The following is a 19,123-nucleotide window of genomic DNA, read 5'->3' as shown; positions in this document are numbered from 1 at the left end:
CAGCTCCTCCCTCACTCTGCGCAGCCTGTATAGGTTCAGTAGAGTAGAGTTCGATGGTACCCTTCGTTCTGGTAGAAGAAACGAAGGAGAACGAGAGGGAGGAAGAACACATCCGAGAGATCCATCCGTCCTTCGTTCGACCCAGGCCCTCCTTCTTCACTCGCTTCCCCTCCTTCTTCCCTTCTGAACGCTCCCTCTATAGAGATAGAAGTAACAACTCACCTTGGATCTCCTTGGGGAAGCTCTCTGTTTTTGAGGTGATGGGTGTTTAGAGGAGAGAGAGGAGGTGTGGAATGGGAAGAGAAGCCGAGTAGGGAGGGGCGAAGGGGTCGAGCGGGAAGAGAGGAGCAGCAAGAAAGCCGATTCTTGGTAGAGGTGGTTGCTGCTGGGGGAGAGGTGGGAAGGAGGGGAGGAGAAGGAAGGAACGGATCAAAAGTGAGCTCTTGACGGTTGGGAGAAGGAAGAAGAGAAACAGAACAAGAGGAGAGAGTTGCTTTCAAGATCAGGCGGATCCGCGGAGAGCTTTCGACGCGTCTGTTTTCGTGACCTTTGTTTTTGAGAAAGGAAATCTTCCCTTCAACAGCAGGACTTTCATTCATTCGATGAGTCCAAGTTCATCTTCCGAAGCCTACAGTCTACGAAGGCTCACTCTTCGTCACAAAACGAAGGAACAAGAGACTGATCTGTGGGGAAGAAAGAAGGGGAGGGGAGGAGGAGGGAGGAGAGATCAGCCTCAATCGAACGCATCGGGTCGAACCACACGCGCTAGGTTTCATACGCCCGCGTCTGCTTAGGCTCGTTCAGACAGGGCAGAGGGAACGAAACAAGCAGCTTGGGTTCTAATTGTGGAGCTGGAGCGAGAAGTCGTCGGAGGAAAACAGGGAGGAAAGAGGAAGGTCGAGGGAGATTAAGGACGTCGACGCGTCGAATGAAAATCGAGTTCGAGAGAAGCTCGCAAGCTCCTTGTGTTCTCCTCTCACCTTCTGCTGCTGGAGGCACGGCCTGAGACTGAATCGCTTGTAAGATGCGAGGTGAGACACTTTTCGACGAGAAATCACTGCGAGGCTCACGGACGACGCGTCGAGAAAAATCAAGCGAGATCGACCTAGCATGAGATAAACCCCACCGCTCCCATCACCAGCCCCTAATAAATCTAACCTCGTCGTCGGTAGACTCGAAGCATGTGCCTGCAGGGAGCGAAGGGAAGGAAGGAAAGGAGTCAGCTCTCGTTTCGTCTCGTCTCGCTTCGACGCGTCGCTCCTCTCGTCCCTCCCTCGTACAGAACTCAGTCCCAAAAAGAACGAAACCCCAAAACTCACCTCATGTTCTCCAACCTCAGCGGGTACGCCTTCCCCGCCTGCTCCGGCAACCTATACCACCTACTCTCCTCCTTCTGCACAATCTCCCATCCTCCTCCCTCCCCAGCCTTCCCTCCCGCCAGCACGAAATCCAACAAAAACTCCAACGGGAACGTCTTCTCCTTCCCCACCGCCAACGCACTGAACGACCCCGCGGACTCGACGATGAGGAGGAGCGTCCCCGGCTTGGTTTGCTGGGTGAGGAGGGAGAGGAACGACAGCGTCGATGCTCGAGAGGAGGTGAGGAGTTCGGCGGTGGTGAAGAGGAGGGTGATGAGATCGGCGGTGGAGTAGTTGATTCCTGCTCCCGGTAAGGTGGATCGATCGACCTCCTTGCCCTTGAGGGAAGCGGTAGCGGAAGCGACTTCTTTGGGTGAGAATCCGGCGATCACGTCCTGACGAACGAAGGAGACGTCCAGTCGGTTCTTGGAAAGTCTCCACTTGTCCTCGACGACGTCGACCATTTCCTCCAGGACTCCTCCCCAGTCGGCCATGTCGACGGCTTGGACGTTGACCCTAGCGGGCGTTCCTTGTTCTCGAACGACGGCGCAGATGGCAAGGACTTCGGATCCGGCTCCTCCTCCTATGCAGACGATGTTGAGATCTCGAGTGGGCTTCTCCTCCTCCTCCTCCTCTTCCTCCTCTTCTTCCTCCTCCTCCTCGTCCTCCTCTCCATCCTCGTCCCCTCCAGCTTCAAGCCTCGCAGCCTCCTTCGCCTCCTCCTCCTCCTCGGTCAACTCGACCTTCTCCTTCCTAATCTTCCTCACCCTCCTCCTCGTCTCTCCCTCCCTCGGCACAAACAACTCCGATACACTCTCCACTCCTCCACCAAACATCTCCCTGTACGCCAACGCTCTCGAGGGAACCCACCTCGCGACGTACGCTCTCAGGTACTCTGGTTTCTCGAACGCGGAAGCGTAGTCTCGAGCGAACAGGGCGGCTTTGATCTGTTGGAGGGTGGTGGTGATTTTAGGGGAGGAGAGCGTAGGAGCGGAGATGGTGGAAAGGAGGGAGAGCAGAGTGAGGGAGTGGTGGATCGAGGCGGGAGGAGGAGGAGGAGCTTCGACGGGTGCGGAGGGAGGTTGAATTCGTTCTTGTTTGGCTGTAGAGATCAAACGAGGAGCGAAACAGAAGGAGCGAGGAGAAGAGGTCAGTATATACATGGACTACATGTCTAAGGCTTGAAGAAGGAAGGTCGAGGCAGAGGTGGGCGGAAAAGCGAAGGAGGGAAGGGAACACCTCAAGCTCAACCGATTCTCTCAAAACTCACCCAATCGTTTCTTCACCACCTTCTGCCCCTTGGGAGCGATCCTAGGTCGTCCGAGAGGTTCCTGCCTGTCCGAGTAATCACGCTGGTTTCGAGAGAGTTGGACCATGTCTGTTTCGTTTGAAAGCTGGGGAGAGGGAGGGAGTTGGAGGTCAGTCAGCCTCTTCAAATCTCTTTCAGCTCAGAGCTTCTCTCGAAAAAGCAGTGAAAAAGCGTCTCGGTCGTCGTCCGGGTCGTCGATTTGCTTGACTGATTTCTTTTCGAGGAGAAGATGGGATAGGATCGTGTATTCATTTGATACTCAAGGGAGAAAATCTCGTGTCTTTTTGGTATCTTCGTCCTCGTACGCAAAAAGCCCAGCCGTCGCAAGTCGAGTCGAGTCGAACTCCTCCCTCCTTCAACAAGATCGTCGTCGTCGTCGTCGTCGTCAGCAAGCAGGAACCACCGTCTGTCTCTCCCCTCTACTCCTCATCCGACCTCTCCCTCCTCTTCCTCCCCTCGTCCTCCTCCCTGTCCCTAAGCTCCCTCTCCTCGACCACCCTCTCCTTCTTCTCGGACCCTTCCCTCGCACTGCTCCCCTCCCTTCGAGAAGACGCAACAGGAGACCTGGATCTTGATCTCTCCCTCTCTCGAGGAGCGTCTCGTCGAGAAGAAGAGGAAGCAGCAACGGGAGATCGGGATCGAGATCGTCGTCTAGAGTCTCGTTCCTGGTTGGGTCGACCACGAGGAGGTCCTCCGGATCCTGGTTCGTGTCGCCAGGAGTTTCCGGGGCTGTTTTTGGCCCACTGTGGAAGGGAAAGAAAGAGAGGAAGGCGCAGGGGGGTCAGTAAAGGAGGCAAGAGGGAGGAGAAGGAAGGAAGGGAAGAACGAAAGCGACGCGAAGGAAACGGAGTTGAAGGGTGTCGAACAAGGAAAGAAAGCTCACCTGGATGGAGATCCTCCTCCCATCTATGGACCTCCCGTGCATGTCGAAGTAGGCATCCTCAGCACAAGCTTCAGATCGGAACTCGATGAAGGCGTAACTGTTCGTTGCGACGAAGGAGTTGGGAGTTGAGAGGACCGAGGAACGAGGAGGAACGACGAGGGAGGGAGTTTGAGTCAGTCGAGAGTTCGTGTGGGTTTTTGACGGGTTGGATCGACGACGACGAGGGAGCAGGAGGGAGAGCGTGAGGAAGGGAGGAGGAGGAGGAGGAGGAAGGGAGGGAACGAGGAGGAGAGGAGACGAAGGGAGCGGATCGCGAGGTGGATGTGGGAGTTTGGAAGGGGTTATGACCGACAACGACGAGGAGGGTAGGGTAGGGTAGGGTAGGGTAGGGTAGGACGTGTTGGCGACGAATCTGGCGAGTAGTAGAGATCTACTAGGAGAGAAGAAAGAGCTCGGAGGAAGGAGGAGCATCTCCTGCCTCTTGCCAGCTCCCTCCCTTCCTCCATGGGACGACGACGACGACGAGAGCTTGAGGCGTGTCGAAGGTTGAACTCACGGAGCTGAGGTAGGTGACTTGAGGGCTGGGATGTCGCATCGAATCAGTCGACCGTATCTCTGGGCGAAACGGAGGAAGGAAGAAGAGATCGTCAGCTCGAAGGTCGGAGGAGAAGGAGACGGAGATGGGACGAGAGAGAGAAAGAGACCCACCTCGAACTCGTACGCGAGATCCTTAGCTCTCAAGTTGGTACTGAATCCGGAAACGAACTGGAGAGGGGTTGGAGGGGCACGAAGGGTCAGATCAGAGGGAGAGAGAGAAGGAGGACAGGTGAGAGATGAGAAGGAGCGCACGAGGATGGTCTTGGACAGGGAAGGCTGGAGGGATCAAGGGGAGAACAGGATCAGCCTAAGTCAAAAAAAAGTATAGAAGCAGGGAGGTGACTCACTGCAGACATAGTCAGAAGCTTTTGAAAAGGGAAGGGAGGAAGGAGAAGGGGGAAGAAGGAGAAGTGGGAGGTCGAGGGAAAGAAGCCTCCAAGTCACTTTTCAAAATCGTTCTGCTTGCCTTCTTCCCTCTTCAACAGCCACGACCCTCCTTTAGAGACTCTCTTAGAACAAGAGCCCCAGCACTACCACCTACAGCTCTCTCTTCCCCCTTCAAAAAAAACCCCCTCCTCTCTTCTCCCCTCCCCTCTCCTCGTTCGCCCTCCTCAAAGATGACGGACGCTCTCGCTTCTTCCCTCGCCTCGACTTCCCTCCTCGACCCTACCCTCCTCGGTCCTCTCTCCCCTGAGGTCATTTCCAAGCAGGCCACGAGTGAGTATATGCGCTCAACTTTCCACTGTGCCTTTCTCACCTGAGAGAAAGCCGTTCGAGCTGACCTCTTTCTCTTCTTCACCTTCTCTCCTTCGCCCTTGTTCTCCTTCCCTCCCTTCAGTCAACATCGGTTCGTCGCTCTTCTCTTCCCTCCACAGCTCCACTTCTTTCTCCACTGCCTGCTTCAAGCTGACACCTTCCCGCTCGTGCAACTCTACAGGAACCATTGGTCATGTCGCTCACGGAAAGAGTACGGTCGTGAAGGCCATCTCTGGAGTTCTCACCGTTCGATTCAAGAACGAGTTGGAGAGGAATATCACAATCAAGCTCGGTTACGCGAACGCCAAAGTGAGTACAAAAAAATATCTACTCTGAGACTGCATGCTGTCTTGGTAGTGCTGGAACTAGGGTGGCGGGAGGGAGACGTCAGAGCAAAGAGGAAGGAAGGGAAGGGAGGAGCTCAGCTCAGCTCGACTTTCTTCCTTTTTCCCTCAAAGAACGAGAGGTTTCTTGGGCTTCAAGGTTGAGCAAGGAATGGATATGTGTCTACAAAGCATATATGGCGGTAGCTCAGGTCGAGCTTGCGTGCTGGGAGGGCGACGACGAGTCAAACCGACGAGAGTCAGCCCTCGAGGTTGTCCACCTTTCCTTCACCTCCTCCTGCCTTCAGCTTCCTTCTACAACCTCTCTTTCGCCACCACCACTATCTTCCTCTTCGTTTGCGAACAGCTGACTGATCTCTCCGTACTTTACTCGTTCTCTTCAGATCTACAAATGTCCCGCCTGCCCTCGTCCTTCGTGCTACAAGTCGTACCCTTCCTCGAAAGAAGACCACCCTCCGTGCGAGAACTTTGGTTGCAGGGAGAAGATGGTTCTCGTCAGGCACGTTTCCTTCGTTGGTGAGTTGATCTTCCTCTCAGCTCGATGCTTAGCTTCGCCTCTCTCTCGACCCTTCGCGCCTTTCTCAAAGAGGACGAACGACGAACCAAAGCTGACCTCTTCTCCTCCCTTTCCTCCCTCCCTCCTTAAGATTGCCCTGGACACGAGTTCGTCCCCACCTCCCTCTCGTTCCACTCCCTTCCATTCCCACCGCCTAACCCTTTCGGTTTCTTTTGTCTCAGCGTTCTCATGGCCACCATGCTTACAGGAGCCGCCGTCATGGACGGAGCTCTTCTCCTCATCGCCGCCAACGAATCCTGCCCTCAGCCTCAAACGTCCGAGCATCTTGCCGCTCTCGAGCTCATGGGACAGGAGCACATCATCATTCTCCAGAACAAGGTCGATCTCATCAGGGAGCAGGCTGCGAAGGAACAGATGGAGGAGATTAGGAAGTTCGTGGATTGTGAGTCTTCCGAGTTTCGCTTTTGGTTTGGGTTTTGGAAGGGCGAGGTTGAGGTCGAGCTGGTTCTTCGTTGTCAGAGAGCTCGAGGATGTTCGAGTTCTCTTCAACAGCATCGTAGGGCAGAGTTGAATGTGTGAAGTCTCAACAGGAGAGCTGACCCAACCCTCCTCGTTCGTTCTCTCTCTTCCCTCCTTCCAGCTACCGTCGCGAAGCGAGCTCCCATCATCCCCATCTCTGCCCAGCTCAAGTACAACATCGATGCCGTCAACGAGTATATCTGCACCCAGATCCCCGTTCCTCCGAGAGACTTCACCTCGTCGCCGAGGATGATCATCATTCGTTCGTTCGACGTCAACAAGCCAGGATCCGAGGTCGACGACTTGAAGGGTGGTGTAGCCGGAGGATCGATCTTGAACGGTGTGCTGAGAGTGAGTGCATTTTTGCTCTTGGCTGAGAGTTCGAGTAGCGAGGGAGGAGCGAACGAAGAACGAGAACGCTGACCCCCCCTTCTCCCTCCTCCCCTTCAGCTCGAGCAAGAAATCGAGATCCGACCTGGATTCATCGACAAGGACACCGACGGAAAGTTCATCTGCACTCCCATCCTGTCCAAGGTCGTCACCCTCTACGCCGAGCACAACGATCTCGCGTTCGCCGTCCCTGGAGGACTGATTGGAGTCGGAACCAAGATCGACCCGACGATGTGCAGGGCCGACAGGCTGGTCGGACACGTGCTGAGTGACGTTGGGAAGGGAATGGATATCTACACGGAGTTGGAGGTGCAGTGTGAGTGCTTTGTCTCGTTCTGTCATTGTTTGAGAAGGAGGGGAGAGGGAGAGGGAACGGGAGGGAGGAAGGAGAGCGAAGGAAGAACGAGGAAGCTGACCTTGATCCCTTCTTGCTTTCGTTTCGTGTCATTCAGGCTTCATGCTTCGTCGGTTGCTCGGAGTTCGAACGGAAGGAAAGGAGAAGCAGACGAAGGTCGCGAAGCTCACGAAGGGTTCGTTCAATCTCTCTTTCCTCTTCTCTCGCTCGTCTTCATCCTCTTCTTTCGACACTGACCGTCTTTCCTTCTCTTCTTTTCTTCCGTTTCGACTCAAACAGGAGAGGTCCTCCTCGTCAACATCGGAGCCACCGCGTCGGGAGCTCGAGTCGTTTCCGTCAAGGCCGACATGGCCAAGATCGTCTTGCAGTCCCCCGTCTGTACCGAGGTCGATGAGAAGATTGCGTTGAGTAGGAGGATTGATAAGCACTGGAGGTTGATTGGTGAGTTCCTGCTTCCCGTTCAGTTTCTTTTCGGACGCGTCGTTTGGAGAAGAGACGAGACGTCGACTGACCTTCGTGTCTTCGGTCTTGCTTGTTCTTTCCTTACAGGATGGGGAAAGGTCCGACGTGGTGTGATTCTGGATGTTACTCTCAACGCCTGAGGGAGAGGAGAGGGGAAGGGTTGAAGCGGGAGGGCAGAGGAGCGGCGCGTCGTTGACCTGAGGGAGATGAGGGGGGTTTCGTTGCTGCTATGAGACGTTTACTTTTATCTCTTTTCTTGCACAGGGACAGAAAGCTGGAAGCTTGCCTGTTCATGCCGACTCAAGCTCTCACTCACCTCTTGATAGTCAGAGGGAGCGTCGCCTCCCCTCCTACTTGCTCTCTTCCTTCTCTCCGCTGATCACCTGTCCCTGTTGGCAGAAGCGAGTGGATTCTCCTATCTCTTTCTTACCCGAGCTCTGGTGGCGCTTCTACGGAATCGATCCGCAAAAAGAACGAGGGCGAGCCCCTTCAGCTGAACACTCTCGAGTCTCGACCTCCAACCAACACCTTCGCTTTCCTTTACCCTCACGTCCTTTCCTTCTCGACCTTACGACGCTAGCTCGTTGATTTCTCGTGCCATGGGTGAGCCAAGTCTTTTTCCTTCTTAGCTCGAGTAGGACTCCAGCTGATCTCTGTGATCTCTCGCTTCGTCGCTCGACTCCCTCCAGCCTTCGCCAACTCCTCCTCTCTCCTGTTAAATCCCAATCAAGGCTCTCCCAACCTCCTCTCGGGCAAGGTCGAATTCTTCAACTATGGCTACAACATGAGCATGCCTACAGCAGCCTGCTTCACAATACTTTTCGCCCTCTCGATGCGTGAGCTCGCTCCTTCCTCCTCCCTTTGACGTTCTCTCCGACGACGCGAGGCTCGAGCGCTGAAACCTCTCGCTCCTCTTTCTTCTTTCTTGTTCTTGACTTTCCCCTCCTCTCTCGCTCTCAGTGATACATCTCTTTCAAGCTATCAAGTCGAAGTACTACTTTCTGCTTTGGACGCTCGTGCTGGGGACGTTCAGTGAGTTTTCGTCGTGTTTGTTCAAGACGCGTCGTTCGGAACTGATGCCCTTTCGTTGTCGTGTTTATAGTTGAGATGCTGGGTTGGGCGTGTAGAGCCTGGTCGGCTAGTAGTACCAGATGGGCGGAAGAGGCAGGAGGGTACTGGAACTCGAGTGATGATGCTTTCCTAGCTCAGTGAATCGAGTCGAGTCTCTTTTTCCTCTCGTCCGAGCAACCTCCTAACGTCGTGACTCTCGTTCTTTACTTCTCTCAGGATCACTACCTTGATCATTGCTCCTGCGTTCCTACAAGCTTCGCTCTACATCCTCTTCGGCAGAATCGTCGGCAGGCTAGGGTGAGCCCGACAACTCCTCTCGATTCTTCGAAGTCTCGCACGTCTCTGACTCTTTCTCTACGCCTCCTCTCACCAGACCTGCCTTCTGTCGGCTCTCACCGAGGGACTACACTTGGATTTTCGTCTCTGGGGATTTCGTCTCGCTGTGCATCCAGGGAGTGGGAGGTGGAGTTGCCTCGACGGCGACGGACGAAGACGGTGCGAATCAGGGAGCCAGGATTATGGTCGGGGGTGTTATCGTCCAGATGGTGAGTCTCATCGAACTCGCTCCAAATATTGTCACCGTCTAGGGGCAAAAACGACAGCAAAGAGACGGTGGGAGAGTCGCGTCGCAGAAGCTAAGCTTTTCCTTTCCCGCTTCTTCCTCTTCGCTCAGGTCGTGATGGTCGGCTTCTCAGCTCTCTTCGTCGAGTTTGTTTGGAGGTATCTCATCGATCGGCCCGTTGATCAAGTGCACCCTTTCGCGTGGAGTCGGAAAGCGAGGGAAGTAGTCGCGGTGGACAAAACGTTTGCTGTTCGAACTTTCACGATCTCGACGACGAACGAGAAGAGAGCTCGGTTGATGCTGGGAGCTCTTGCTGGAGCTACGTTCATGATCTTCATCCGGTGAGCAGTCGGCTCCTTGTTCGAGTGAGAGGGCTGGACGAGACGAACGAAAGACTGATCCAACGGGACTTCCTTGCTTTCGATCTTGCTCAGATCCATTTATCGAACGGTGCGCCTCAATTCGTCGAGACCTTAAGGATAGACCTAGACTCAACCTCTTTACACCTTTTTGTCCGCAGGTCGAGCTTCTGGACGGATGGTGAGCGATTCGATCCATCTCGACGCGTCGCTCTTGTTCGTTTGCTAATGGTCTCCTCGTTCCTTCCCCTCCAGGACTGGTCCCATCATCACCAACCAAACCCTCTTCGGTGTTCTCGACGGAGGCATGATTGTAGGTCGCTTCTCTTCATTTATGTTCTTTCACCCTCGACTGACCTCGTTTCTTCGTCTCCTCCTCAGATCATCGCCGTCGTTCTACTCAACGTCCTCCACCCGATCTTCCTCCTCAAGTACGTATGCCTCTTTTCTGGAGTTGTAAAACCGGATTTGTTGACGTCTCGCCTTCGTTTCCAGGGAATACGCTCCCCAAACTGTCCTCAGCAGCGAGCTCGAACTCTCGCAGTACAAGGAATGATTTGTGCTCTTCGCTCCCCAGGATCCAACGAGCGACTAGCTAGAGTTTCGTTCAGCTTTCTTTGGACGAGGTCCACCTGGAAGTCGTCGAAGGTTGGACGCTTTCAAAGAACGTCGACGCGTCGCTTTCTCTCGTCTCCTCTGGGTTTGTTCTCTTCTTACTTACTCTACTCACTCTTCGTATCTTCATATCGTTGAACTTTACGCTCGCTCGGTACCAGACACATTCGTTTGAATTCCATAGAAACAAGTACAAAACCGAAAGAAGAAACAAAAGCCAAACCAAGGATCAGGAGGTCTGAAAGGAAGTAGACCTCCCCTCCTCTGCCTCCTCAGAGCTTCAGATCCCCTCACCACCCCTTCATCCCTTAGAGCTCAACCAAACAGTCCAGCTCACGACGAAGTCGGTGGTGTGGTCGTCGTCTCAGGCTGCTTGGCTGCCGACCAGCCTTCTCCCTCCTTGTAGATCGGCCAGGCTTTCCTGTAAGTTTTTTCGGGCGCGTTGGGTTCTGCTCGGTAGTAGGTCAAGTCGATTTGGGGTCTGGAGGGGAGCGAGTTGGTGAGGGGTGCGAGTTGGGTGAGAGTTGAGAGGGAGGAGAGGGAAAGGGAAGGGACAAGGAAGAGGTCAGAAACAGGGAGATGAGAGAGATCGAGGCGAGAAGCTTGAGTGGAGGTGAAAAGAGGGCAAATAAATAGCAGACGCGAGGTAGAGAGGAGAGCGGGTGTGCAATGAGGGTTCATCGAGAACGAGGGAGATGTCTCGATGAAGGAAAGAGGGCAGGAAGGAAGCGTCGAGCTCAACAAAAGTCGACGTCAACCTCCTCAGCCCTTCCTTCGCTCTCTACCTCACCTTACAGCCCTCCCGAACACGAGCAATCACTACCAGCCTACGTCCCCCATCTCCTTGAGATCTCAAAGCAAGAACGAGACTAGGGAGACGTAGAGATCGCACTCACTTTGGTCCAGAAGGAGCCTCGACCTCAATCCCTCTCCTCCCCGTCAGCAGCGAAGGAGGCATCGTCTCTGGGTCCAGTCCTTTCGCGACCATTCTGCATCCCATTCCAACCCAACCAACATACAAAACCACAAAGAAAAAGAGGAAGAAAGGTCAGCGATCGGAGTCAAACGGAAGGAAGGAAACGTGGTGTGAGCTCGAAGGGACAAGAGAAGAACGAGAGGAAGCGAGAGAACGTACGCTTCTGCTGCCGCTGTTCGGACTTGCTCGTCGAAGATATAGACACCCGAGACGATACCTGAATACGAAGAGGGCGTGAAAGGAGGCGGGATAATTGAGGGAAGGGAAGGTGAGACGAGAGAGAGAGAGGGGAAAGAAGGGAAGGGGACAAGAGAGGAGAGACACGAACCCATCGTGGTTCCGGTGAGCCAGGTGAGAACTCTGGATCGAGACATGCGTGATAGAGAAAGCGAGAAGGGTGAAGAGGGAGTTGATGGAGGGCTGGGAGATGGTTTGGGTTGAATCAGGAAGGAAGGAGTTGGAGGTGAGCTCGCGAAAGAGAGAAGTTCAATTTCGAGGGGGAGAGGCGAAGACTTAGAAGCCGATATTCCTGGTAGCTTTTTCGCACAGACGCGATTCTGAGATTTGTAAACAGAAAGCGCCGGTATCAGCTCTGCCGCTTCTTTATCGCTTTCGGAAGAAGGGAGGTGGTCTGGGAGGAGAACCTCTCCTTTCACGCGTTCGCCTCTCTCCTCTGTTCTGCCTCTTTTCCTGCAGCATTTTCTGTTTTAGACCTCGGGGCACCCTCAAATTTGGATCCTCAGGGGATAGTCAAACCTTGTAACTGAGATCGCCCTAGATTTTGGACCCCCTCGAGAAAGCTCCTCTCTCCCCTCTCCTCCCGCCGTGCCAGCCTGCTCCCTTCTTCGTCCCCAACCATCACCATCCCAGGCCTTCCCTCCTCAAGGAGTCGACGGATTCTTCTCCCACTTGGACCTCCCTCTTCTCTCCTCTCTTCCCTCGACGACTCTCCCCTCTCGTTTCTACTACCTCAGGAAGGAAGACCGGCCGTTTCCATCCCATCGAGCGGAGTCGAGATTGTTTGACCTCATATCTCCTTCAACACTCTCCTTCTCCCTCCTTCCCTTCGACCGTTCTCCCAACGACTCGACTTCCTCAGGATGGAACCGAGTATACGAAGGCTGGAACCTCCCTTCCAACTTCTTCCTCCGATATCTACATCGTCGAAAGGTGGTCCGCTTCCTTCCTCCTCCTCGTCGATCCAACAACATCCTCGACACTCGCCTTCTCCGTTCCTCCCCTCCTCTCCCCTCGCTTCATCCTTCCCTTCCCTTCAGCAACCATCCCAATCCAACTCCTTCGCTCCCATCGACTCGATGGATCTCCCTCTTCCGTCTCCCTCCTTTCGAGAAGGACACGGACACCACAACTCGACCTCGACCTCGACCTCGGCTTCCTCCTTCAACTCGTCGTCGGCTCTCGACAGTCCTGGAATCGGAGGACGGAATCATCGAGCAGGCTCAGGGATAGACACTCCTCCTTCGTCAACGATGGGATCACCTCCAACAGACTTCACAGTAGCAGGAGGAGGGAGAGGGTGGGGAGGAAACAGAGCAGTCATGGGTTCAAGGAAGGAGAACGACCGGGACCGGGAGGAGGAGGAGGCTGGTCCACTCCCAGACGAACAACACTACCATCACCACACCCAATCCTACGACAGTAGTCATCACCAGTACGCAGGATCGTCCAGGAGCGATAGGAGCGATTCAATCTTCCATCCGGACGACAGGGCTTCCATGACAACTCCAGACTTCATCAGCTCCTTCGATCAATCCTCCTCCAAACCTTGGACCTCAACGTTCGGCGGTCCCGTCGCTTCCACATCCACCTCCTCAGCTCCACCATCCTATTCCACGTCCCATACCACTCAATTCAACCAGCCTCAGGCTTCTTCGTCTTCCATGGCTTCCTCGTCTCGAACGAGAGACACCGCTTCCTCCACCTCCTCCCTCCCTCCGACTTCAACTCGAGGTCCTCCTCTTCGTTCACCACCACAGGCTATCCCATCCCAACCATCTTCGCTCGTACCTCTGACGATGGTTCACGAGCAAGGCAACGTCTACGTCGAGACGACGAGTGCGGAGGCGGCGAGAGCGTACAAAAAGGAGCTGGACAAGAAGGAGGGAGTCGAGGGAGGCAGCAGCAAGCGTAGTCCTTTCATGATTGAGTCTGGGACGAAGAGTGGGAGACCCATCTTCATGATTCGGTGAGTCGAAACTTCGCTCTTGGGCACTGTGCCTGTATCGTAGGCTCGGGAAGCTCAAGCTGACCCTCTTCCTGCTCTCCAGCCGTCGTTCCAACTCTGCCGTCGATCCCGTCCTCCTCCGAGCTCTCAGTCCCATAAACCCACCCTGCAGCTCCTCTACCTTCTCCTCGTCAGGATCTGGTCCCAGCTCTCCTCGGTCACCGAAAGGTCCAGTCGCTTTCCTTCCTCTCGCACGACCGTCGTCGCCAAACAACTCGACAGCAACGGCAGCAGGACGAGCTCGTTCTCCTACCACCACCACCACCACCACCGCCGCCGTCAAGCCGAAGGGGAGGCTTCTTCGTCTCAGTCAGAGTATGCAGTCGATGGGAGCAGCGTATGGGAGTGGGAAGCACAAGGTGGTCGAGCCTGTGGTTCCAGGAAGCGGGAGGCTTGCGTTCCCGGAAGGAAGTGAGTCTAGTCGCGTCCTCTCTGTTGCTCTCTCTTTCCTGACCTTTCCATCCTCCTTTCTTTCTTTCTCCCAGACGTCGTTCGCCAGTTCTTTGGAACATCGGACAGAACTCTCTCCTCGGTTCCCGACACCCTCAACAACCCTCTCATCAGCATCACCTCCTCCTCTCCCTCTCCTCGTCGTCGTCAATCCGCCCTCACCCTCCAAACCTTCCCTTCTTCCTCTCTCGGAGGAGGATCGAGTCATCTCACCTCTCCAACTCGAACTCGAACCTCAAGCCGTCCCGTCAACCCAGATCAACCGATGTCTCCCACTCAACGGATCCGTCTACTCTCGCAACAGCTCTTCAAACCAGGAGAGCGACCGTCCGTCGACGAGAACGTCAACGCCCCTCTGAAACCCAAATCGTCGAGCGGAAGCTTACGAGGTCTCTTCCTTAGGAAGATGGGGAGTGTTCCTGCGTTGAGAGGGATGCAGAGTTTCGAGTCGGGAGGATCAGGAGAGACGGCGCGTCCGGAGGAGAGGGACAGCTCGAAGTCGACGCCGAGACGACCACGGAGAGACAGTGCTCAAGAGAGACTGAGCTCGGAGGAGGTGGATCGAGATGTGACGCCTCGACCAGAGGAGGAGAAGGTCGTTCTTCTCGGACCCGTCCCAGTCGCAGCGAAGGAACGTTCATCAGGAGAGGACGCCTCGAAGCTTCTGTTCCCAACCCAAGCACCACCAGCAGCCTCGCCGCCCTTGAAGGAGCAGACCTTCACGACCCAAATCTTCGACATCTTCCAGGAGTACCGAGGAGATTCCAACGCCGATCTCGAACCCGTCGCACCAGGAGACGATCCTCGATTCGTCGTTTGGAAGGTCTCCCTCGTCCCTCAATCCCAACCCATCTCGAAACGAGCTAGCGCCTCCCCTTCCTCAGCCTCCTCCTCCTCCAACCCGTCTCCTATCGCCCTTACACCCGGACATCCTCTTACCAATCCCTCCTCGTCGTCCTCCCTCGTCAAGACGACTCGAACTCTCGAAGCGGCGACGATCGAACGCTGGGTTGCTCAGATCACCTTCACCTTCAACCTGGAGGTCTGGCTCGACTTCTTCCTCGTCTACCGAGCCTACATCTCTCCCCTCTCCCTCTGCCGACTGTTGATGGCTCGGTTCGAGTGGGGTTGCAGGACGAACGACGGGGATGGAGTAGACCTTCGAGGAGCGAAGCAGTTGGCCGCGTCGAGAGCGTGCTACGTGCTGAGGGTCTGGTTGACGGGGTTCTTTGAGGTGGACTGGCTGAATGGGAAGCAGATGAGGTTGGAGTTCACGAAGTGGTTGAACGCGTTGAGTGCGGAGAAGAAGGGTTTCGATAAGCTTTCGAGGGTGAGTTGGTCGATCAAGATTTGCTTCAGACTTCTCTCTCGAAGTAGCAGAAGCTGACCTTGTTCTTTCCTTCTTCGACTTCTCCAGAACACTCTCAGCAAACTCAGGAAAGTCGTCAGGGAGCTCAAGGACAAGTACGACAGTCCAGCCTTCAATCCTCTCCTCAACGGATTCGGATCCTCCCCTTCCACTCCTCTTCCCGACGAGGCCTTCTCCGCATCCTCCTTCGCCACCGCTCAAGCAGCCAACCGACTCGTCCTTCAGCAAACGCCTCCTCTCCAGCAGCAGCACCATCACGCAACCATCCGAACCGGCTCCTCGTCCAATCGGTCAGGCTCGTCGTCGTCGAACTCGTTCTCGCCTCAGAACATCGCTTCCCTCATGAGCCTCCCGTCCTCCTTCGGTCGAAGCAAGATCCCTAAGTTCTTCAGGAGCATCGGGAAGGGAACGTTCGGATCGAATCGACCGATGATCGGAGGAAACTCGTTCGAGAACGACGAGGGAGACTTCCTCTCAAGGAAAGGAGGAGTGGACGTTCTGCTCAGCTCCCTCAAGGTCTCGTCGCCTCCAGCATCAGACTTCGAGTCTTCGGCAGCTTCGATGTCGGAGGACTCGCACGGAGATACGACTGGATCGAGCTCGGACACCTCAGGAAGATTCAACGTCGCTGGACTTGGAAACGGAGGAGTCGAGGTCGTCGATTCGGAAATGGACGCTCATCGACCTTCGTACCAGTCCACTTCGTTGGACTCCGTCGTCGAGGAGAGACCGTCCCACGAGATGGAGAGGCCGCCAGCAGTCGTTCCCGAGGTTGGAATCCCTCCCATCACTCCGATCGAGGAGCAGGCCGTCGCTTTCCCTTCGGACGAGATGACCACACCTCCCCGTCAAGCCATCGTCGCAGCTCCTTCCCTACCCGCTCTCGGATCTCCAGCAGTTATCCGTCAACCTCTCTTCGGTTTCACTCGCGACGACAGCCCTCCAGCTGCCTCGTCCGACATTCAGAATGCCATCATCCCCTTCCACACTCTCGACATCGACGACGCAGACTTCTCGTCTTCAGACGACGATAGCTTCCATCAACCCATTCGTCGACTCCCAGCAGGAGGTCCTCAACTTCAACTCGTTCGTCGTTCCATCGACACCCTCTCCTCCTACGTTCAAGCTCCCCGACGAGGATCCACCCACTCGACGTCGTCGGCAGGATCGAATAGAGGATCGGGACCTCAGCCCTTCAACTACGAGCTGCTCAAGGAGTTCAGGGTCGACGAGTTGGAGAGCGACGAGGACGACGACGGAGGAGCGGAGGGAGCGTTGTTGAGGCTGGAGGGGAAGTTCGATCCAGAGAAGCAGAAGGCGAAGAACGCGAAGGTCGAGTTCCTCGTGCAGCAGGCGATCTCGAAGAGTCGAAACCGATCAGCCAGCATAGGAGAGTCGATGGATCCGACGGGAGCGAGGAGAGGAAGAGGATCGCACGAGGACAGAAACGGGTTCGGAGGAAGGGAGTCATTGATTGAATTCGACGCGCCAGCACCACCACCACCTCCTCCCAACCTTACTACAGCTACTTCGTCGTCTTCTCCCGAATCAGAAACGTCGTCGCTCGCCACGAGGATCGAGTCAGCCACGACGGAACCCGACATGGATCTCCTCGTCGACGTTCTCAACGCCACTCCTTCCTCTCGTCCTCATACCGTCGAACGTCCTTCTACATCTCCTCTTCCTTCGGACGACGCCACTCCCAACCTCCTCTCTACTCCTCGGCCTTTGATGGAAACGAAACTCCCTCCCTCGTCGTACACTTCCCCTCCCGCTCTTTCTCGAAAGACTCCCGTCACTCCCTCGAAACGGAACTCCCTCAAGAAGCGACGACCTTCGAACCCTGCTCCCTCGTCGATCCCTCGAGTCGTCCCACCCAAACATGTCTGCTTCATGTGAGTTTTTTACTCGTCTCTCATTTCCTTTCCCTTCTCTTCGTTCCCTTCCTTTTCCTGCTTTCCCTCACCCTCTCCTCAAACGCTGACCTTCCCTTCCATCTCTCGCTCTTTCTTCTTTTCGACAGCTTCAAGTTCAAGACCGATCTGCTCGCCCTCCACTTCGCTCACATCGACGCTCAACTCATGAACGGAATCAGCTTCGTTGAACTCGGATCGCTCCCTCCTCCCTGGCTCACCAACCCTGCTCCTCAGCTCGACTCTTGGGAGGCTCTGCTGAGCGAGAGGACAAGCAGGAAGGTCCATGGACGGCCGAAGATCAGCGATGCCTCGATGTGGGTGAGAAGGTTCGAGATGATGTCGAGATGGGTTGAGAGTGAGATTGTGAGTTGAGACGCGTCTCGTTTCGTTCGTTGTGAAATCGACGCTGATCTGTCCTTCATCTTTTCTTTCCTTTAGATCCTTACTCCTCGATTGCAGCGACCAGCTCTCATCAGTCGTTTCGTCAAACTCGCCTGGAAGTCTTTTGAGCTGTCGGATTTCCTGTTCGTCTCTCTCCGGCCCTTTCCCTTCCCCTTCTTCCGCTGATCTTCTCCCTCGGCCATCTTGTCTCCAGCTCTACCGTCGCAATCATCAGCGGTCTTCAAACTCCCTTCGTCAAACTCTCCCTCGGCGAGAAAGCCTGGTCCAAGGTCTCCCTCCTCCAAGAACTCAACTACCTTCGAAACCTCACCTCTCCCGACGGAGGCTACGCCAACCTCCGACGCGCTCACTCAGCGGTCGCAGACCAGCACGTTGAGCTATTCGAAGGAGATGCTTGGTCAGTCCCTGCTCATGGAGGAGCAGCAACTGGATCGTCGACGAGTGCGAGCACGCGGAACAGCGTCGGGAGCGATGGAACTGCTGGGCAGTTTTACATCCCTTTCATGGGTGAGTCTCCCGTCTCTCCTTCTCTTACTTGTCGAGGATTCGATGCTGACGAGTCGTGCTCTCATCTTTTCCTCAGGGATCTACCTCCAAGATCTCGAAGCTATCGACCGAGCCCCAGACTTCGGAACTCCTCAGCTGTCCAGCGACCTTGTTCCTCTGCCTGATGGAGTCGTTCCTGGTCCTCTCATCAACGTTGCTAAAGCGAAGCAGAGAGCTAAGATGTGAGTCTCTGCGTCTTTCGTTCTCGTTCTTGGTGTGCTTCGCCTCGGCTGACCGACGCTCCTCTCTCGTCCTCGTTTCATCTCTCAGCCTCCGAGAAGTCATCGTCTTCAACACTCTCGCTTCCAAATACCCTAAGGACGTCGATGGAGGCGTTTACAGGCTCTGTCTCAAGCTCAGTGGTGAGTTTCAACCCCGATGCGGCGATGTTTCCTTCAAATCGAGAAACTGACGAGGCGCGTCTTCTTCCTTTCCTCTTCTTCCAGCTCTCCCAATCTCCTCGGTCGAACGACTCGCCAACGATCTTCGCTCCCTCTAGGTCAGTTGTCGTCGTTGTCCTCGACTGGTTTCCATCTATCTTTCTCTCTCCTTATGCTCTCACCCTTAGAATCCGTCCCGTCCCTCCCTTAATGCCCTCTATGCCCCTTCTATTTTCTCTTTCGCCTTAACGACATCCTCTTTCGTACCTTCCACATCTTTTTCTTTCCCTTCGCATTTTTCCCGTTCTTCCCCTCCATCAAGCTTTTCACACAAACTAACCCCCATGATTTTACGAGCCCTCCCTAGCCGCGTTCTCTCTTCGTTCTCCTCTCTCTTCCCTTTCTCTACCCTTGGACGCCTCTGTTTCAAGATCCTCCACTTGTTAGTATCAACCAATTTACCGTATGCGTTACCTTACTCGCTCGGTTCGGATTGCTCTCTCATTTCGTTATCGTCTCCTTTCGACTTTCTTTTCCTTTCCTTTTGATCCTCGTGACGCCCCTCTTCTCCCCTTTCTTCGAGTTCGAGTGTTCTTTGCTTACGACTTGATGACACGGACTCTTTTTGAATCAAGCTCCTCCTCAGGAGGGCCGGAAAGGTCGACTTCGAGTCGACGCCAGAGCGTTGCGATGGTTGTGTTTCGTTCCGTCTTTGCAACGAAGGTTTGAACTTCAAGTCCCA

The 19,123-nt window shown here is 55.0% G+C and overlaps 6 protein-coding genes across 6 annotated transcripts; 3 read left to right on the top strand and 3 right to left on the bottom strand.

Annotated features, from left to right (window-relative positions):
* Positions 1-1,153: 1,153 nt before the first annotated feature.
* BMT6 (25S rRNA (uracil2843-N3)-methyltransferase) lies at positions 1,154-2,812 on the bottom strand (the record flags this gene model as incomplete). The annotated part of the gene is made up of 3 exons (XM_076644691.1): positions 2,629-2,812; positions 1,320-2,460; positions 1,154-1,187 (listed from the first exon to the last, which is right to left on the bottom strand). The coding sequence occupies exons 1-3, from the start codon at positions 2,732-2,734 to the stop codon at positions 1,154-1,156; spliced, it is 1,281 nt and encodes a 426-aa protein (XP_076495416.1). The 5' UTR covers positions 2,735-2,812.
* A 90-nt stretch (positions 2,813-2,902) lies between these two features.
* On the bottom strand, positions 2,903-4,633 carry BDY24DRAFT_393773 (uncharacterized protein). The gene is made up of 6 exons (XM_076641091.1): positions 4,495-4,633; positions 4,400-4,423; positions 4,259-4,315; positions 4,107-4,165; positions 3,551-3,647; positions 2,903-3,410 (listed from the first exon to the last, which is right to left on the bottom strand). Exons 1-6 carry the CDS (start codon positions 4,501-4,503, stop codon positions 3,087-3,089), a joined length of 570 nt encoding a protein of 189 aa, XP_076495415.1. The 5' UTR covers positions 4,504-4,633; the 3' UTR covers positions 2,903-3,086.
* Positions 4,576-7,822, top strand: GCD11 (translation initiation factor eIF2 subunit gamma). Its single transcript, XM_076641090.1, has 11 exons — positions 4,576-4,864; positions 4,986-4,994; positions 5,085-5,212; positions 5,631-5,763; positions 5,895-5,910; positions 5,986-6,206; positions 6,405-6,634; positions 6,734-6,989; positions 7,126-7,203; positions 7,308-7,469; positions 7,578-7,822. The coding sequence occupies exons 1-11, from the start codon at positions 4,765-4,767 to the stop codon at positions 7,628-7,630; spliced, it is 1,386 nt and encodes a 461-aa protein (XP_076495414.1). The 5' UTR covers positions 4,576-4,764; the 3' UTR covers positions 7,631-7,822.
* A 21-nt stretch (positions 7,823-7,843) lies between these two features.
* BDY24DRAFT_393765 (RTA1 domain-containing protein) lies at positions 7,844-10,214 on the top strand. Its single transcript, XM_076641089.1, has 12 exons — positions 7,844-8,093; positions 8,180-8,326; positions 8,451-8,522; positions 8,593-8,698; positions 8,778-8,858; positions 8,935-9,106; positions 9,235-9,464; positions 9,558-9,573; positions 9,644-9,663; positions 9,738-9,795; positions 9,864-9,913; positions 9,978-10,214. The coding sequence occupies exons 1-12, from the start codon at positions 8,090-8,092 to the stop codon at positions 10,036-10,038; spliced, it is 1,017 nt and encodes a 338-aa protein (XP_076495413.1). The 5' UTR covers positions 7,844-8,089; the 3' UTR covers positions 10,039-10,214.
* Positions 10,215-10,252: 38 nt separating this feature from the next.
* On the bottom strand, positions 10,253-11,700 carry BDY24DRAFT_393759 (uncharacterized protein). The gene is made up of 3 exons (XM_076641088.1): positions 11,233-11,700; positions 10,994-11,086; positions 10,253-10,578 (listed from the first exon to the last, which is right to left on the bottom strand). Exons 1-3 carry the CDS (start codon positions 11,445-11,447, stop codon positions 10,431-10,433), a joined length of 456 nt encoding a protein of 151 aa, XP_076495412.1. The 5' UTR covers positions 11,448-11,700; the 3' UTR covers positions 10,253-10,430.
* Positions 11,701-11,871: 171 nt separating this feature from the next.
* Positions 11,872-17,671, top strand: BDY24DRAFT_393758 (Ras-GEF domain-containing protein). Its single transcript, XM_076641087.1, has 6 exons — positions 11,872-13,279; positions 13,362-13,729; positions 13,804-15,098; positions 15,186-17,032; positions 17,161-17,416; positions 17,492-17,671. Exons 1-6 carry the CDS (start codon positions 12,174-12,176, stop codon positions 17,618-17,620), a joined length of 5,001 nt encoding a protein of 1,666 aa, XP_076495411.1. The 5' UTR covers positions 11,872-12,173; the 3' UTR covers positions 17,621-17,671.
* Positions 17,672-19,123: the final 1,452 nt, after the last annotated feature.

The sequence above is a fragment of the Mrakia frigida genome (assembly GCF_051309035.1).
Source record: "Mrakia frigida strain ATCC 22029 unplaced genomic scaffold BDY24scaffold_21, whole genome shotgun sequence".
Taxonomy (NCBI): Eukaryota; Fungi; Basidiomycota; class Tremellomycetes; order Cystofilobasidiales; family Mrakiaceae; genus Mrakia; species Mrakia frigida.
The sequence above is the reverse complement of the archived record's forward strand: the minus strand, read 5'-3'. Positions and strand labels throughout refer to the sequence as shown.

Coding starts and splice junctions, on each gene's coding strand:
- BDY24DRAFT_393759 (XM_076641088.1), bottom strand. CDS start 11,447: ATGTCTCGATCCAGAGTTCTCACCTGGCTCACCGGAACCACGATGGGT. Junction 11,087..11,232: donor CGAACAGCGGCAGCAGAAGC/GTACGTTCTCTC, acceptor AATGGGATGCAG/AATGGTCGCGAAAGGACTGG. Junction 10,579..10,993: donor GAGGCTCCTTCTGGACCAAA/GTGAGTGCGATC, acceptor GCTCCCCTCCAG/ACCCCAAATCGACTTGACCT.
- BDY24DRAFT_393765 (XM_076641089.1), top strand. Junction 8,859..8,934: donor AGAATCGTCGGCAGGCTAGG/GTGAGCCCGACA, acceptor TCCTCTCACCAG/ACCTGCCTTCTGTCGGCTCT. Junction 9,664..9,737: donor GTCGAGCTTCTGGACGGATG/GTGAGCGATTCG, acceptor CTTCCCCTCCAG/GACTGGTCCCATCATCACCA.
- GCD11 (XM_076641090.1), top strand. CDS start 4,765: ATGACGGACGCTCTCGCTTCTTCCCTCGCCTCGACTTCCCTCCTCGAC. Junction 6,207..6,404: donor GATTAGGAAGTTCGTGGATT/GTGAGTCTTCCG, acceptor CCCTCCTTCCAG/CTACCGTCGCGAAGCGAGCT. Junction 7,204..7,307: donor GGTCGCGAAGCTCACGAAGG/GTTCGTTCAATC, acceptor CGACTCAAACAG/GAGAGGTCCTCCTCGTCAAC.
- BDY24DRAFT_393773 (XM_076641091.1), bottom strand. Junction 4,166..4,258: donor ATCTCGCGTACGAGTTCGAG/GTGGGTCTCTTT, acceptor CGTTTCGCCCAG/AGATACGGTCGACTGATTCG. Junction 3,411..3,550: donor GGAGGAGGATCTCCATCCAG/GTGAGCTTTCTT, acceptor TCCCTTCCACAG/TGGGCCAAAAACAGCCCCGG.
- BDY24DRAFT_393758 (XM_076641087.1), top strand. CDS start 12,174: ATGGAACCGAGTATACGAAGGCTGGAACCTCCCTTCCAACTTCTTCCT. Junction 17,033..17,160: donor CCCAAACATGTCTGCTTCAT/GTGAGTTTTTTA, acceptor TCTTTTCGACAG/CTTCAAGTTCAAGACCGATC. Junction 17,417..17,491: donor GATGGGTTGAGAGTGAGATT/GTGAGTTGAGAC, acceptor TCTTTCCTTTAG/ATCCTTACTCCTCGATTGCA.